The following is a 14,612-nucleotide window of genomic DNA, read 5'->3' as shown; positions in this document are numbered from 1 at the left end:
ATGGGCTAAAATTTAACTTCTTAGCAACTTTTTGAAGAGGAAGGTGTAAGTGAAAGATCTTTCGGTCTCTCATCCTTTTTCTGCAACTCCGCCACGAAGGTTATTCAAATAGGATTCATTTATGTTATCTTATATTTTCACCCGTCTCTTTGTTGAGTTAAGTCCCTGAGTGAACATACTTTTCCATCACATCAATGAATGCTGAGTTTTTTTAGCAAATGTCTAATAGTGATTGTGTTAAAATGATAAGTTCAAGATGAGATTTGGAGGCAGTTGAGCGTTTTATGAAACATTGCACAGACAAGGCCAAAATGTATCAAAAGAGATGGACAAAAAGTCCTTGAAACACTCGAGACAAAATCAGAAACAGACACACTTCAAGGCCAAGTGTGAGTTCAGAGCAGCCTTCAACCATCCACAGTGGATGTTGATAAACCTAAACAGGAATCTCTTGCAACAGAACTGAAAAACATCACACATGCAATGTCCCCAGTGTGGTGAGACATTCATTTACAATAGCACTCTAAGTGATAGGGAACATTCCACAATAAAATCACAATGTTCAATGTGATCACGGAGTCTGCGTTTCATTTTCGCCCAAACCCTGCGAGACAGAACGCACTTTTGTCCGAGGGAAACTGGAGACAGAAACATGGGAAATCCAATCAGTGACCTGCAGTTACCTGACCATGGGAAACAAACACAGCACAAGCAGGAGACTTTCAAAGCTCTCCAAACGTGACTCATCCCTCTGTCTATTATTCTGCCAACTTCCTCTTCTTGTATCTTTCTATTCACTCTTTTTTAAGGACTTGTGGCCTCGCTGCACTCCAGCAATCATCTGGAAATCTCCATTAAGTCACTGCAGCAGAGGTGACCGGTCTGACTTCCCTGTGTTCAGCCCAGAGACCCGGAGGCTACCCCACCACCTCTGTAACACAATCCACACACTCCTGTAATCAGGACAAAACAGTCGTGCTGCCATGGAAACCAGAAGTTTGTGTCTGCACAACACTCGGCCCTCTTTCTTTTTTTTTTTTACGCTCACACTCTCTTTCTAAGGTGAGGTCAGCCGTGGAGAGTGGGAGGGAGCAACATGCCTTCTTATTGAGGTCAGAGAGGGAGTGGAGAAACACATACATGCAGCGCTGCACGCCGACGAGCAGCCTGCGCCGGGCTTTCTCTCCTCTCACAGCCGGGGTGATTCATTAATGAACATAAATACATTAATTAACTCTTACTGTTGCCCTTCACTCCCTTTGCCAGACACCATCGGTCCACGGCGGCAGGAATGACGGGCATTTTTCACACACGGGTCATGGCATCCCTTCTAAGGGCTGACGGGTGAGGGCAGGATTCTTGCTGCCAGCTGACTACTGCAGCCATGTGGTCAACAGACCACATTTAACCTGTGACGTTAATGTCAGGCCTCATCTTGGCTCTGCCTAAGCATACACACCACATGATATCCTACACACTTGGAAGCACGAATCAAAATAGACGTGGGGCAAAATATCAAGGTGCGGGGGGCCAAAGGACCCAAGACGTGCTGAGCGGTGGTGGTAGAGGACGAAACATCCTTCAGTGGTATTACAGCACAAACCTGGAAGGTCAGAAGTGGGTGATAATACAGAGTTTGATGACGGATAGAAAGAGAGAGACTCACAGCATGTCAGGGCAGTTGTCAGGTTTGTCCAGGAGTCCTCCCTCCATGACGAAGCGCAGCACTTGTTCATTGGACATGCCCTGGTAAGGCTGCTCTGCTAAGGTGGCAATCTCCCACAGCACCACACCAAATGACCTGTGACAAGAAATGAGAGTTTCATATAATCATAGTCCCTCTATTGAATAATTACATTAACATAATTAAGACCTGAGGATGAGGAATGGATCAGCGAAGAACCCGTTAAACTTTGGTGTGGATCCGGATCAGGGGGAAGATCCAGAAATGTTCTTTCTTTTTTTACTTTCTTTAACTTTTCTTTTTTTTTTTTGAAAAAAGCTTTCCAAAAGCCACGGGTATAAATTCCTAAAAACAACAGTTTTAAAATGAACGCAGTGTTTGACATTTCCTGATTTCTACTGCAACGAATTTACTCCAAAGAAAGAATCCCACAGCCATCTATCACCTACAGTAAACTAAAATTGAATAACCTGACAGCGTTTAGTGATTTAAAAACACCACTTTGTAGGAGCGCTTCTAATGTTATCGCCATTACATTAATCCTAGAACCTGTCGGCCTAATGATCGAGAATAACGTAATCCGTGCACCGGTGTGCCAGTCAGTGGATCACAATGATTTCATTAACACGGGATGAGCCAAAGTTTTAAGTGTTTACAGTAAACGTCAGTGCAGTGTGACCTCAAGCTACCTCGCACTGAGATAACCATGTAACTATTCATGAGGACAATTTTTCAATCGTGACTAAAGAGAGATCACAATATTTGTTCACTCTCGCAAGTCATATTTTCACCACTGGCACGAGTTCTGAGAAAACACTCACAGTCTTTAAAACAGCCTTGTTACAACACACTACACATAACCGGCTGAGGTTGTTTTGTGCTGATGGACAAAGCCACATTCAGGCAGCTTTTCTTCATTGACAAATTACAAGTCACCTACTCGTGGATGGGTTCATTTTACACCGAAACTTCACGTGCGCAGCAACAAAGAGAAAGATAGAGGACGCCAATGTGGAGGTGGGTTTGTGCGAGTGGTGAAGCCTCTCATTTGACAACATCTGGAGCAGTTTAAGCTCGACTGTCAGGGACTGACCCCTGGGACACTTTGAGTTGGGAAACAAAAACTTTCATGGGAGCTAGTAAACACTTGTATTTCTCGAGAATAATATCATTCCTGAGAGACAAAATGTGGCAGAACAATGAGCATGGATTTTACCAAAAAAACTTGTTCTGAAGTGTTCAGTCTGGACGCCGTTCTGAGGAATTTCCAGAGAACAAGCAGGAGGAAAAAGGATTTCGGTGGTTTTGGAAGCAACACCTGTCGTGATGTTAAAAACGTCTGTGAAGTTCTCTTTGAGATGAAAAATGAAAATATGCAGACATTTTTGGAATTCTTTGCAAGCCCCCTGTATTACGGCAGGTTTATATATGTATGTATATATGTATAATTCAGGCCTCCGTATGTAAATCCAATTTGGAGGTTTTTCTAGATCCGATTTTTTTATGTAGCTGTTCACATTATATTTTAAAATGTGGCCTGGATCAGACAATAAAAACTGGTCATGGCCCTGATGTGACCTGCATGCACAGAAGAACAACAGGACCTCAAACGCAGCACGCTGTGTCTGGAGGTAAACAAGGTGTCACCCCAAGTACTTATGAGTTCTAAAACCTCTCTGACACATGGCTGATCAGACTGCCTTTCAAAAAAATCTGATTTGGAACCATATATGAAAGTGGCTGAAATCTGAATCTGAATCTGAAAAGATTCCATGTGATTTGTGCTGTTCAAACTGTCATTAAACAATCAGATCTGGGTCACATAGTGGGGGGAAAAAATCACTGTGTGAAAGTAGTCAAAGTGTGTGTGTGCATGTGTGTGCGAGAGTGATGTGTTCTCATACCAGACATCAGACATCGTAGTGAACACGCCATCTTTAAGTGACTCTGGAGACATCCAGCGGACAGGCAGCAAGCCCTTCCCTCCTTTTCTGTAGTAATCCGTCTCATAAATGTCTCTCGTCATGCCAAAATCTGAAGGAAAAAATGAACATAGAGTTTGGGGGAGCCACTGAGAATCACTCACTTCTGTGTAAGAGGAAGCTCCTGAGAGCCTCATCCATTCCCCTCATCTCCTCCCTCCCTCTGTCCATCTACATTAAGACTCCACAGCCTCCAGCACTCCCTGAAATCCAAAACACTTTGTGGCCGAGTGACCACAGCAGACTGCAGGCGCTGTATTAACTCAACTTACCTCCGATCTTCACGGCGAAGTCCTCGGCTACCATGCAGTTCCTGGCAGCCAGGTCTCTGTGGACAAATTTGTTGGCGTTTAGGTACGCCATGCCGTCAGCGATTTCCCCCGCCATCTGGATCATTTTTTTGAGTGGGGGTAGGACCTGGGTGGTGGAGTTCTGCAGCAGAGTGAGAGGAGATGAGGTGAGGGGGGAAAGAGCACAGTGAAAACGCTGTTCAGCCTGAATTCGTTTCAGGTCTCTGCTGTCCTCAGTTTTGTGTTACAAAGTAAGGGATGGATGCTGTGTGTAGAAATGCAGGGACAGGATGTGTGTGTGGTCGCACAGATTCACACACTAAGTGTGAATCTGTACGAAAAAAGAGGCCATCGGCTGTTCCTGTAAAACACTAGAGTACATGCCTTTTTCTGTGGACGTTAGGATAAAGTACCTCATAAGTACAAACCATTTACAATTTTCTGTCCTCATAATGTCAACAGGCTTTTTGAGTGGTAAGACTTAGTTGTAGGGTTATGGTTAGAGTAGGGCTGAGGCATTAAGTTGTGGTGGTTAAGGTTAGGAGGAGTGTGAGACAGAGACATTGCATGTTGAGAGTTAAGACTTAGGTTTTTAGGGTTTGCAATTTGAGCTTGTTTCTTGTATGAAAGCACAAGTAAAGTTTATTATTTATTACTAAGTTTTACAATAATTGGCGTCAACCAGGATAGTGATGTGTGTGTGTGTGTTTGTGTGATTGAGGAAAAGCGTCTTACTTCTTTGCGCAGCGAGCGCAGGTGGCTCTTGAGATCTCCACGTGTCATCAGCTCCATAATCACTAAGGTTGGCTGCCCCTGTGAGACCACACCCAGAAGCCGCACCTGCACGAATCACAGTACAGGTCAGGAGGGAGGAGTCAAAGGTCACATCCCAAATTAATACTTCGACCTAATTTTAAATGTTTTGAGAGGAAGTCCCCTGTGACAGATTACTATGAAGATTACAATAGAGTGTATGATGCACAGCTGTTTTGCTAATACAGATCTGAAATAGAAAATATAGAGTTTCTCTAAAACATACTTTAATAATTCAGGGTTTGTTTTTTGGCAGCCAGACTTGATAAAAAGGTTTGAGCAGCCTCTTTCCACAGGGAGAATCTTGAACACATCCGTTTAACGTAGTTAATGAGGCTGTGATCACGCTGATTTGAGAATGTGGACGATCTCCAGGAGACTAAACCCTGCCTCAGGCTGCAGCTGACTGGGTAAAGACAACCACAGTGCTCCTGACCTGCTGACCTCTTTCTATCTACCTCTACGCAGATTAATTAGGAAATGATGAGAATCAAGATGCACCGTTTTGCAACTGGCTTCAATAATGTGTTGGTTTATTTTTAGCCAGATTGTGATGATCTATTTTTAGGCTTCTTACTCAGTTGCGTGACGGTGAATATTTTAGGACGTGTCCCTCTTACCACATGGTGACAGTTGAACTCCTTCATGACGGAGGCCTCGTTCAAAAACTCGATGCGCTCCCTCATGCTCGCCGACTCGTTGACCGTCTTGATGGCCACTCGCGTCTCAGGCTCGTCCTTGACCACACCCTTGGCTAAACCTTCATACACCATGCCGAAGGAACCCTGGCCCAGCTCCTTGTGCATAGTGATCTTCTCCCTCGCTACCTCCCACTCATCCGGGACGTACACTGGCAAAAAAAAAAAAATGACGGCAGGTCAACACCATCTACGTGCAACAAAATACGAGAGCGAAGACTTGAGAAAATATTTAATAATCTTACTCTCAGCAGCACTGAAGTATTCTGGATTGACGGAGGCATAAAGGACTCCATTTCCCAATCTGTCGCTGTTCCTGTTAACATGAACACAGCTCAGTTAGCCGGCACACAGCTCCAATCGCTCTACAGGAAGTCTACTCTTTACACCAGTGTAATATTAAAGGTTCAGTGTGTAGGATTTAGGTGAAAGGGATCTATTGGCAGAAATTGAACATATGATGAATATATACTGATTTTTTTCCACTAGTGTGTTTCATCTAAATTGTACGAATTGTTATTTTCGGGTCCTCTCTACGGAGGCTGCCATGTTTTTTACAGTAGCCCAAACTAGACGAACTAAACACCTTTTGAGTTTTTCTGACAACTGAAGTCTTCCACAGGTTCTGTTTCATGTTTGGAAGGAGAGGGTGAGGTGAGGAGTGTTCAGCTGCAACATAAATCTTCACCTCTAGATGTCACTAAATTCTACACACTCAACCTTTAAAACAACATCTAATCATTTCTAATTAACATAACAACAGCAAGTAAAGTTACATTAAACAGAACAATAATCAAGCTGCATCAATCAGACAATGATGATAAAGACCCTCACCTCTTTTTGTTCACAAAGAAGAGAATGGTGGTGAGGCTGGCAATGAGGAGCGTCGCTATGATGGGAATTATGATGACCAAATAAAAGGCAACACCATCGTCTCCTGTCCGGGAACAGACATATAATGGTGATTTCACGAAGAGGAGTTCAAATCTTATTTACTTTAAACTAGTCAAGAAATAAAAAGGATCAGGACTAAATGGGAGAGAGTTGTTGCATTACGTTTGGGTGGAGGCACGTAGAAAAACACGCTCTCTGTCCAGGAGCCGTTCCCTGCTAGAGAAGTGGCGCGCACACGGGCAGAGTAGTTTCCTGAACTGAGGTTGGTCAGACGAGCTCCTCTGTGCTCACGGTAGTGCTGCCGTGACACACACTCGTGTTTCTCAGGCTAAAAGAAAAGAGTAAAGTTAGATGTGTAGAACATGACTTATAGGGACTTACAGAGGTTACTCTTCCCTCGAAAGGATGTTTTGCTTCTTGTTGTTGGATGTTTGACCTTCGCTGTGCTGAATGATGCGTGTGTAGAGTTTAACACCACAAGCCTGAGTTTACATTCCTCTCCTGTGCTCAACTTCAATCTGAGTTCAAGGATATTGTAACATCGGAGCTAATCCTGCCCCAATATGTTTTAATATGTATGTGTGTTAACATTCACTGACAATAAAGTTGACAATGGACCTGACTTTTTCCTCACATTTAAACTTTTAAATTAAAGGATAAATAACAGATTTTCTTTGTGGAAAAAAACTTATACTGTATATAATTTTAATTGTCTTTATTTGTCCAAGGAGATCGTTAGTTTCATCCAGTCTGGCTCACCTCAGTCCCCAGACGGAACTTGATCTCATACATCAGGATGAGTCCGTTGGGCATGATGGGCTCCGACCAGTGCAGCACCACAGAACCCTCGACCTTGTCACTGCGCTCATAGATCACTTTTCCAGGGATGTCGTCTGCTTTGACTGGGGAACACACAAGAAACATACATGCACGATATTATTACCAAAATGTGTCTAGTTACATGTTTCCATCATAGATCGAATCCAGGTCCGTTTCTCACCTGCAGGTTTGGTCCTGGAGAAGACGAATGCTCCGGCACTGCAGCGGCCCACCTCCTCATTGCAGGCGTGGATGTCAAGGCGGTACACTGTGAAGGGCTGCAGGTTGGGGATGTCTAAATATTCTGCTGAGCTCTTGTCCTCCATGAAGGGGTACTCTTTAATAGGAGGAACGCCATCTGTACTGTTGCCCGGGCCAAGGGTGGTGTTCCCCTTCCCGGTGCTGTCGTGAAACAGCGTGTCGTTGGCCACGCCGAACACATCTCTGCGTCGACGGTCTGGAGGTCTGAAAAACAGGGAAAGCTGATTTAAGTACAGTGAGCGCTATTATGACAAAAAAAGACAAATGCGGTAAACTGGAAATTCTATTTTAACAAACTCCCACAAGCATTTTAAACAAAGGTTAAGCGTCTTGCTGGACCAGGTGGAGTGATTGTGTTTGTGTGTGTGTGTGTGTGTGTGTGTGTGTGTGTTTGTGTATCAGTGCGCAGCATGTGTCCAGATGCTGCAAACTACTCCCTGTGGAGCTGTATAGAAGCAGGATGAGGTCAGACGGATCATAGCAAGGTGGACAGACAGAGAAAGACAAAAAAGACGACAGGGAATTTTCCACAGCAAGGACAAAAACCTAAACTAATGCTGCTGTCTGGTTTTATACCAAACAACAATAAGCAAGCATAAGGTGAAATATATAAAGTGTGAGTGTGAGACAATATGACTTACTTGTTCGTTTCTTTACCGACTTTCTGAACCAACATGTTCAATCAAATCATCCAGTTTTCAGCAGTGACATTAACGGCACTGAGGTGAACGGACACGTCGTCTCATAAGCTGTGGAGCCTCCTGGAGCTAAACATCGTCATTACTGAGGGTCAGCCGCCGCTGACAGCTGTGACTGTAGCAGCAGCAATAGAGACACCCAACACTGAGCCTAAAGCCCCCACTCACCGCTCGGTGAGATTCACACCAAGAACCTTCTTTCTGTCTTGTGGTGCTAACCACTGCACCGGAATATTACATATCTGTGGAACCAGCTACTTCTTTCAAGCACAAGCAGGAGAATTTAAATGTCAAACTAAGAGATCTAACTAAGCAAGGCTGAAATAGAGCATCTTCTGCGTCGCAGCAGACATCCACCTACAGGAGGAGGGTGCAGGCACACTAAGATCCGTGGGAAACAGCAGTAGCACTGACATGTTAACATTCCTCTCTGACGGTAATAACTGGAGCGGCACTCAAAAACCATATGTTCAAAATATACGACAACTGACGGGAAAGCAGAGACACAGATGCTGCAAGTCTGATTCAAACTGATGAGCGAACCTTTCGAGGGACGAAAGGAAGAAAACCCGAGGATCTAAAACGAGCATTAAGAGGGTTAAGTACAGCGGTGCTAACACTGTGAGAATACTCTGCAGCTGATTTTAGCATGACCTTATATCTAGAGAGCGACTACAGTCTGTGTCCTGACCTCGCCTGCTAAAAAAAGATCTACCTTTACGCAATGGAATCCAGTCAGGAAAGCCATGACTACATGTTCAGTGGAGCACATTATTAGTTCCTGGCCACAACATATAGCAGTCTCACAGAAAATGACTGTAAGAGGCAAAAAAGGAAGAAGAGGTGAGAACCACATGTCCTCATCGTGAGTTCAACAGCAGGGGGGTGATACAGTGAATGAGTTGTCCAGGCAGCTGATAACAGGTTCTGGATCATACCACAAGGTCGTCTGTTCAGATAACGACAGACATCCTCTTTGTGCATCTCCACCAGTAAATCTTTGTGCCTTCCTTCACTTCTCTGTTTGTATTCTGCTGCTGATGGGGCTCTTCCCTCTTTCATTTAAATTCCACATGGATTCACTGTACATTTCCTGGCAGCTGTCTCGCTCCAGAAAGAAAGAAAAAAAACGAGTCTCAGACAAAGAGAGCATGCGAAGAGGAGGCAGAGGAGGAGAGTGGAGAGCGACAGAATGGAAAACAGTTCTTTCTGTTTCTGTTTGCAGCTGCCCTCTCTCCTCCTCACCCCCTGGTGCAAACCCTGAACTTTTTGAAAAAACCTCCCCCCCTAGATTTTTCAAGGGGCCTTTCCCTGGAGTGGTTTGAAATAATGGCCGGTTCTGTTACAGTGGAGAGGCTGTGCGTATATACAGGATAAGCCCCTCGCTGCAGGCCTAGGACCTGCCACCCATCTGTTTCCTGGACAGCTATACTATAACAAATCAACACAGCCAGATAGAGAGGAGGGAGGAAGATATGACTTCAATTACAATAGAAAGCTGTGTTTTATTATTCTTCCTCTGCAGATATATCGATCCAATTCCACCAGAGCATTGTAAAAGAAGAAAAGGCCACGTAACACTGTTTAAATGGATGAAATTTGGAGGCATTGTTTAAAAGATATAGATCTATAAGATTCCTGCTGAGTGCAAAGCACTACGTTTATGAAGGGTCTCCATATTTCACCAGGACGTGCTACGGCACCAGTTCACAAAACGTGTGGAGAACACAGACGTGAGGGAGAGGAAAGAGAGCTGGAGACTTTGAAACAGTTAAACGTCTGTAGCCACGAGCAAGTTCAAAGATAACACAACACAAAAGTCAGTCCCCGTTGTGTTGAACAAAAGCCTAAGCAGCGACAAGTGTGCAGCCAAAACTAGGCCCTTCAGACTCCTTAATCATATCTCTCTCCTGGGTTTGTTTGTGTTGCCTAAATTGCCTGCTAGGTCCCCAACAACCCCCCCGTGCCACCGTTGCTGTGGCAACAGAAGCCACAAGAGCGCTAAGAAGGCTTTGGATCCAACTCAGCGTGTTTCCTCATCCATGCTGCCTCACAAAAAAGGCCGAACCCAGCAGGCCGGCTCGTCAATGCCTCTGTGTTTGGATCCTGTAAGTTTCAACAGAGGAGACCTTACACCCGGGGCTGCCACCTCCTTCTTCATTTTGACCCATCAAGGCAAAAAAAGCTGCGGCTCTTTGACGGCCTTCCCCGCAAGCGTAAAAAGAACGAAGTGCAGAGCAGTAGCTGTAAACAGAAGGTGAATGATATTACAACGCCATGTGGCTGACTGTACCTCGGCAGAAAGATGGCATTGTGGAGGAAGTTCTCGAAAATCTTCAGGAAGACGCGGTCGTCCTTCTCCCGGTCCTTCTCCTCTGGCGTCTTCTGGCAAGCGCAGCATGGGCCCTTCTCTCCCCCCGCCAAGTCTGACTTGGTGGGCTTGGTGTTGTCATCCATGTCTGTGAGCCCTGTCGCTGAAATCCTGATCGGGATCTTCAGCTCTGTTGTAAGGAAAAAAAGTGTTTAGTGATCCTGCATTATTAAAACCTAGAGACAAAAGACAAAAGACATTAAGACTGTATATGGAAGACAAGAAGACATTTACATAAACAGTTGTGCATGGTGATGTGTGTGACAGTTTGGTGCATGAGTGCATAAAAAAAAGTTCAAAAAAATTTGAAAATAAAAATAAATGTCCTGCACAAATTATGTTTTAATGTTTAAAGACACTAATTTAACAGTTTGGGAAACATATGAATTCATATAATTACATACAGAGAGCAGTATTCATCTTCTCATCTAACTCTCATCAAGAGAGGAAATAACCATTTATTTACTATTCCTTTAAATAGCGAGGAAAACACGGAGAGTTAAAAATAAGATGTTTTTTTAGAAAGAGTAATGCGGACCTTTGGAGCAGTAGTTGTGTTGGTATAGCTCCCTGTCCTCGGGCTGCTGCTGCCAGCGGACCAGGTAGTAGGTCAGGTTGCCGTTGGGAAACACGGGGGGCGACCACTTCACCACCAGCTTGGTTGAGGAGTTGGCAAAAGCGCGGGCGTCTTTAGGCACAGAAGGAGCTGCAATAGGGACGGGTCAAGGTTTGTTAAATTTAAATATTACATCACTTATAATAATATACTGAATCGTCAGGTATCAGCGGACTGATGGTGCAACTTACACGATGGGCGTGTGCGGATGTAGATGATGTCACTCTTGGCCCCAGTGATGTGTTTGTCCTCCACCTGCAGGGTGATGGCCTTCACGAAGATGGCATACTGGGTCCAGGGCTTCAGGTGCGGAAGACTGACATTTGGTTCACTGGTTTTATCCTGAGGCAGATCCACGTCCACCATGTGCCAGCTGTTTGAGCCGCAGCCGTCCTGTCCATCGAACTCTGTGATGTTCTGGAATGGCCTGGTGGACACACAAAACATGGCTGCACATTTAGAAAAAAATTATTTGACTTGAACATGAAACCCATACAAAACTCATCAAAACGGTTTTATTCTAGGTTGTTTAAAGATATGATTCATCTCAACAGCTCTTGCCAATTGCATCTTTTTATAAATATTGTGTGTTTTAAATTACCGCTGACCATTTTCCGAGGAATATCATGCAACAAATATTTTTTTGGTACAAGCCTGAAATAGTGAGAAACAATGGGGGAAGACTCACAGCACAGAGTTTTTGACTGATTACCAACATCTAAGGCAGAACATTGCTTTAGTGCCAATTCAAGAAGACATTTTTAACTCAAACATATTTGGTGGGTTGTTTTCTCCTAGCTATTTTAAAACAAAGTACCCAAACAATGCCTTTTGAAAATAACTGACACTCAGATACAGCAGTAATGACTGGTGTAAATAATCCTAAACCAGAAAGCTACAATAATCTTCAGTGGTTTTCTCCATAAATCTTGATATTGAGTTGAATACTGTGTGTCTAAAACAGTAGGTTTTAAATTAGAGTAGGTGAATGCATTAAAAAAATCCATATCCACTCTGTCTCAGTGTGGAGTTAATTTTTTAATATGTGTTACGGGGGATAATGAGTCGTTTGTCTTGTGGATACTCACGACTCCTTGAAGTAGACGATGAAGCTGATGAGGTCTCCGAAGTCTGGTGGCTGGTAGCGCTCCCACGTCAGCTTGATCGTGTGACTCGTTGTCTCGTTAGTCTTGAACGTCAGGGTGTGACTTTCACCTGTTGTGACAGAGGCAGGACCCTCAGTGAACATATCGTGAAACAACAGAGAATGAGAAGAGGAGCCCACAGAACCCTCTTAAAGTTTAAGTGAAAATACTCACAGCTGGCTCTTTCACCGTTGTTGCGGAAATCACCCTCCTCCGGCTTCACGGTGATCTTCGTCTTTTCCCACATGGTGTGGATCTCAGACATGCAGAGTTTGGGGTTCCGGCGGAAAAAGAGGCGTCCAGCTCGAATAGTCAGGTTGTGCTGACTCCAGTCCCACAGGTACTGCAAGTGCTGGTTGTTGATGGCGGAGAAGGAATACATGCTGAAAATGGAAGATAGAGATAAAGAGTGAGGTTTCAATCATCTTATATGGATAAAGAAAGTATTTTTTATTGTTACTGAAACATGGAGGCTGAGCTTGACTAAAATTAGATTTTACAGGATTTGTTTTTGCCATCTGGTGGCAGCATTAAGCACTATCACAGGTGGATATCACAGAGCTCAGGGTTGTGGGTTTGTACAGAGGGGGACGTGAAACAGAACCAGCACGGTGCCAACACTCTGAGCTCTAACCGTCCATGTAATGCAGCAGAGCGAAGGGAATGTCTGCCACCCTCAACAGCATTCCTCTGAGTGAAACTTTATCCTGGGAGAGACAACAACGAGAAGGGCAACAGACTTTCCCGTGACCCCTTTGGCAGCTACCAAAAAAAATGTTCCCTTGTATCTCAGACTGCTGCTGATACCGAGGTAATTACATGGGCTGGCGGACCTGAGACTCTGTTCAGAATAGTAGCCACACTCACTTATCTGGCCTGTGTGAATCACTTTTAAATATAATCTAATATGAATCTAACATAATGATATCATAATATCTATGATCTTTGTATGTCACAAAGATCATAGATGTCACAAGAGATTCTAATTACATTTGTCATTTTATGTCAACGTGCGCCTGCACCATCGAGGGCAGACACTCGTTCAACAAAGTCCCTCTGACATTTATGCAACTTCAATGATATGTTGGTGACAGCCTTCCTGCTAGGCTGAGGTTTTGCTCACGTCCTCTAATTCCCTGAGTCACCACACACACACACACACACACACACACACACACACACACACACACACACACACACACACACACACACACACACACACACACACACACACACACACACACACACACACACACAGAGAGACGAGACAGGCCATACTTGTCTATGAGTTCCTGCCCATTGATGTAATGCAGGCTCTTGAGGAAGGACAGCGAGCCAAGCGCGTGGGAGTGTCGAATCTTCACATAGCCCTTCACTGTCTGGATCAATCCCATGAAGCTCTCCAGCTCAGACGCTATGTTATCTGGGGACAGTAGATAAACATAAACACACACACACATAACATAGGAAATAAAAGCACATGAAAGCCTCATTTAAAAACCCATGGGGGCCTCTACTGCCACTATGACACCCGTTCTGGCACTGGTGCAAATATCAAGGACTAAATTGTATAAGCTTTATCATATATGGAGATTAGCTCATGATCCATCCTGTCAACTTAGCAATAAACAAACAGCATTCTAGTATTATGTGATAATTGGGTTAAAGTGCAAGAAGCAGATGTACTGTTGAGTTTGTGACCCTCCTGTGTGTCCCTGCAGCTTAGAGAGCCAGGCTCTCGTGCTTTAACTGCCTTAGTGATCATAATATGTGCAGGGCAGCAACACCGTGCAGTAAAGAAAGAATACTTCATTCAGTAAAGAATCACGAGAGCATACTCTACAGCAAGTTAAACACTCTGTTGGCGAATGTTTCAAAGCAGGGAACAATGAGTGTGTTTAATCTGCTTAGTCTGTTTAGTCCACTAAAATTGTGCTGCAGTGTAGTGTGGTCTATACGAAGCTAATTCACACTTAAAAAACGTTCTGGCACAGATGCACTCACTTCCGCGACGAATGTTGATGTCCAGATTGCCCTCGATGACGGTGCAGTCCTTCAGAGACTGAGCAGCATCCACAGAGTCGATGATGGGGGGTGTGCAGACCTTGTCGCACAATCCGTTGCAGGCGCTGCAAAACATTCTGTGTACGGCAGAAGTAGAGAGAAGAAGAAGAAAGACTGAGAAAAAAACAAAACAACCTAACTATCTCACCCTCAAATCATTGGTTCACTCCCTGAGCTCCCGAGCATTCAAAGGGATTCAGGCAAATAAATTCACTATGCGATACAGGGTCACCCCTCACATGGAGAATATAATCTTTTATGGGCCCTCATCTGAACT

The 14,612-nt window shown here is 44.3% G+C and overlaps 1 protein-coding gene across 1 annotated transcript in view; it reads right to left on the bottom strand.

The window, feature by feature from the left end:
- The window catches only part of igf1ra (insulin-like growth factor 1a receptor), an 80,668-nt gene that overhangs the window by 7,582 nt on the left and 58,474 nt on the right, over positions 1-14,612 (bottom strand). Inside the window, exons 4-20 of the mRNA XM_069528566.1 lie at positions 14,276-14,412; positions 13,550-13,694; positions 12,446-12,654; positions 12,215-12,341; positions 11,318-11,553; positions 11,049-11,216; positions 10,433-10,640; positions 7,362-7,645; positions 7,121-7,263; positions 6,524-6,689; positions 6,302-6,404; positions 5,713-5,783; positions 5,390-5,619; positions 4,692-4,796; positions 3,939-4,098; positions 3,589-3,718; positions 1,667-1,801 (exon numbers count right to left, since the gene is read on the bottom strand). Coding sequence (XP_069384667.1) covers positions 1,667-1,801; positions 3,589-3,718; positions 3,939-4,098; positions 4,692-4,796; positions 5,390-5,619; positions 5,713-5,783; positions 6,302-6,404; positions 6,524-6,689; positions 7,121-7,263; positions 7,362-7,645; positions 10,433-10,640; positions 11,049-11,216; positions 11,318-11,553; positions 12,215-12,341; positions 12,446-12,654; positions 13,550-13,694; positions 14,276-14,412 — 2,757 coding nt within the window. The remainder of the gene's footprint in view (positions 1-1,666; positions 1,802-3,588; positions 3,719-3,938; positions 4,099-4,691; positions 4,797-5,389; positions 5,620-5,712; positions 5,784-6,301; positions 6,405-6,523; positions 6,690-7,120; positions 7,264-7,361; positions 7,646-10,432; positions 10,641-11,048; positions 11,217-11,317; positions 11,554-12,214; positions 12,342-12,445; positions 12,655-13,549; positions 13,695-14,275; positions 14,413-14,612) is intronic.

Source organism: Paralichthys olivaceus, chromosome 7, assembly GCF_024713975.1.
Source record: "Paralichthys olivaceus isolate ysfri-2021 chromosome 7, ASM2471397v2, whole genome shotgun sequence".
Taxonomy (NCBI): Eukaryota; Metazoa; Chordata; class Actinopteri; order Pleuronectiformes; family Paralichthyidae; genus Paralichthys; species Paralichthys olivaceus.
This window is presented reverse-complemented; position numbering and strand designations above follow the sequence as displayed.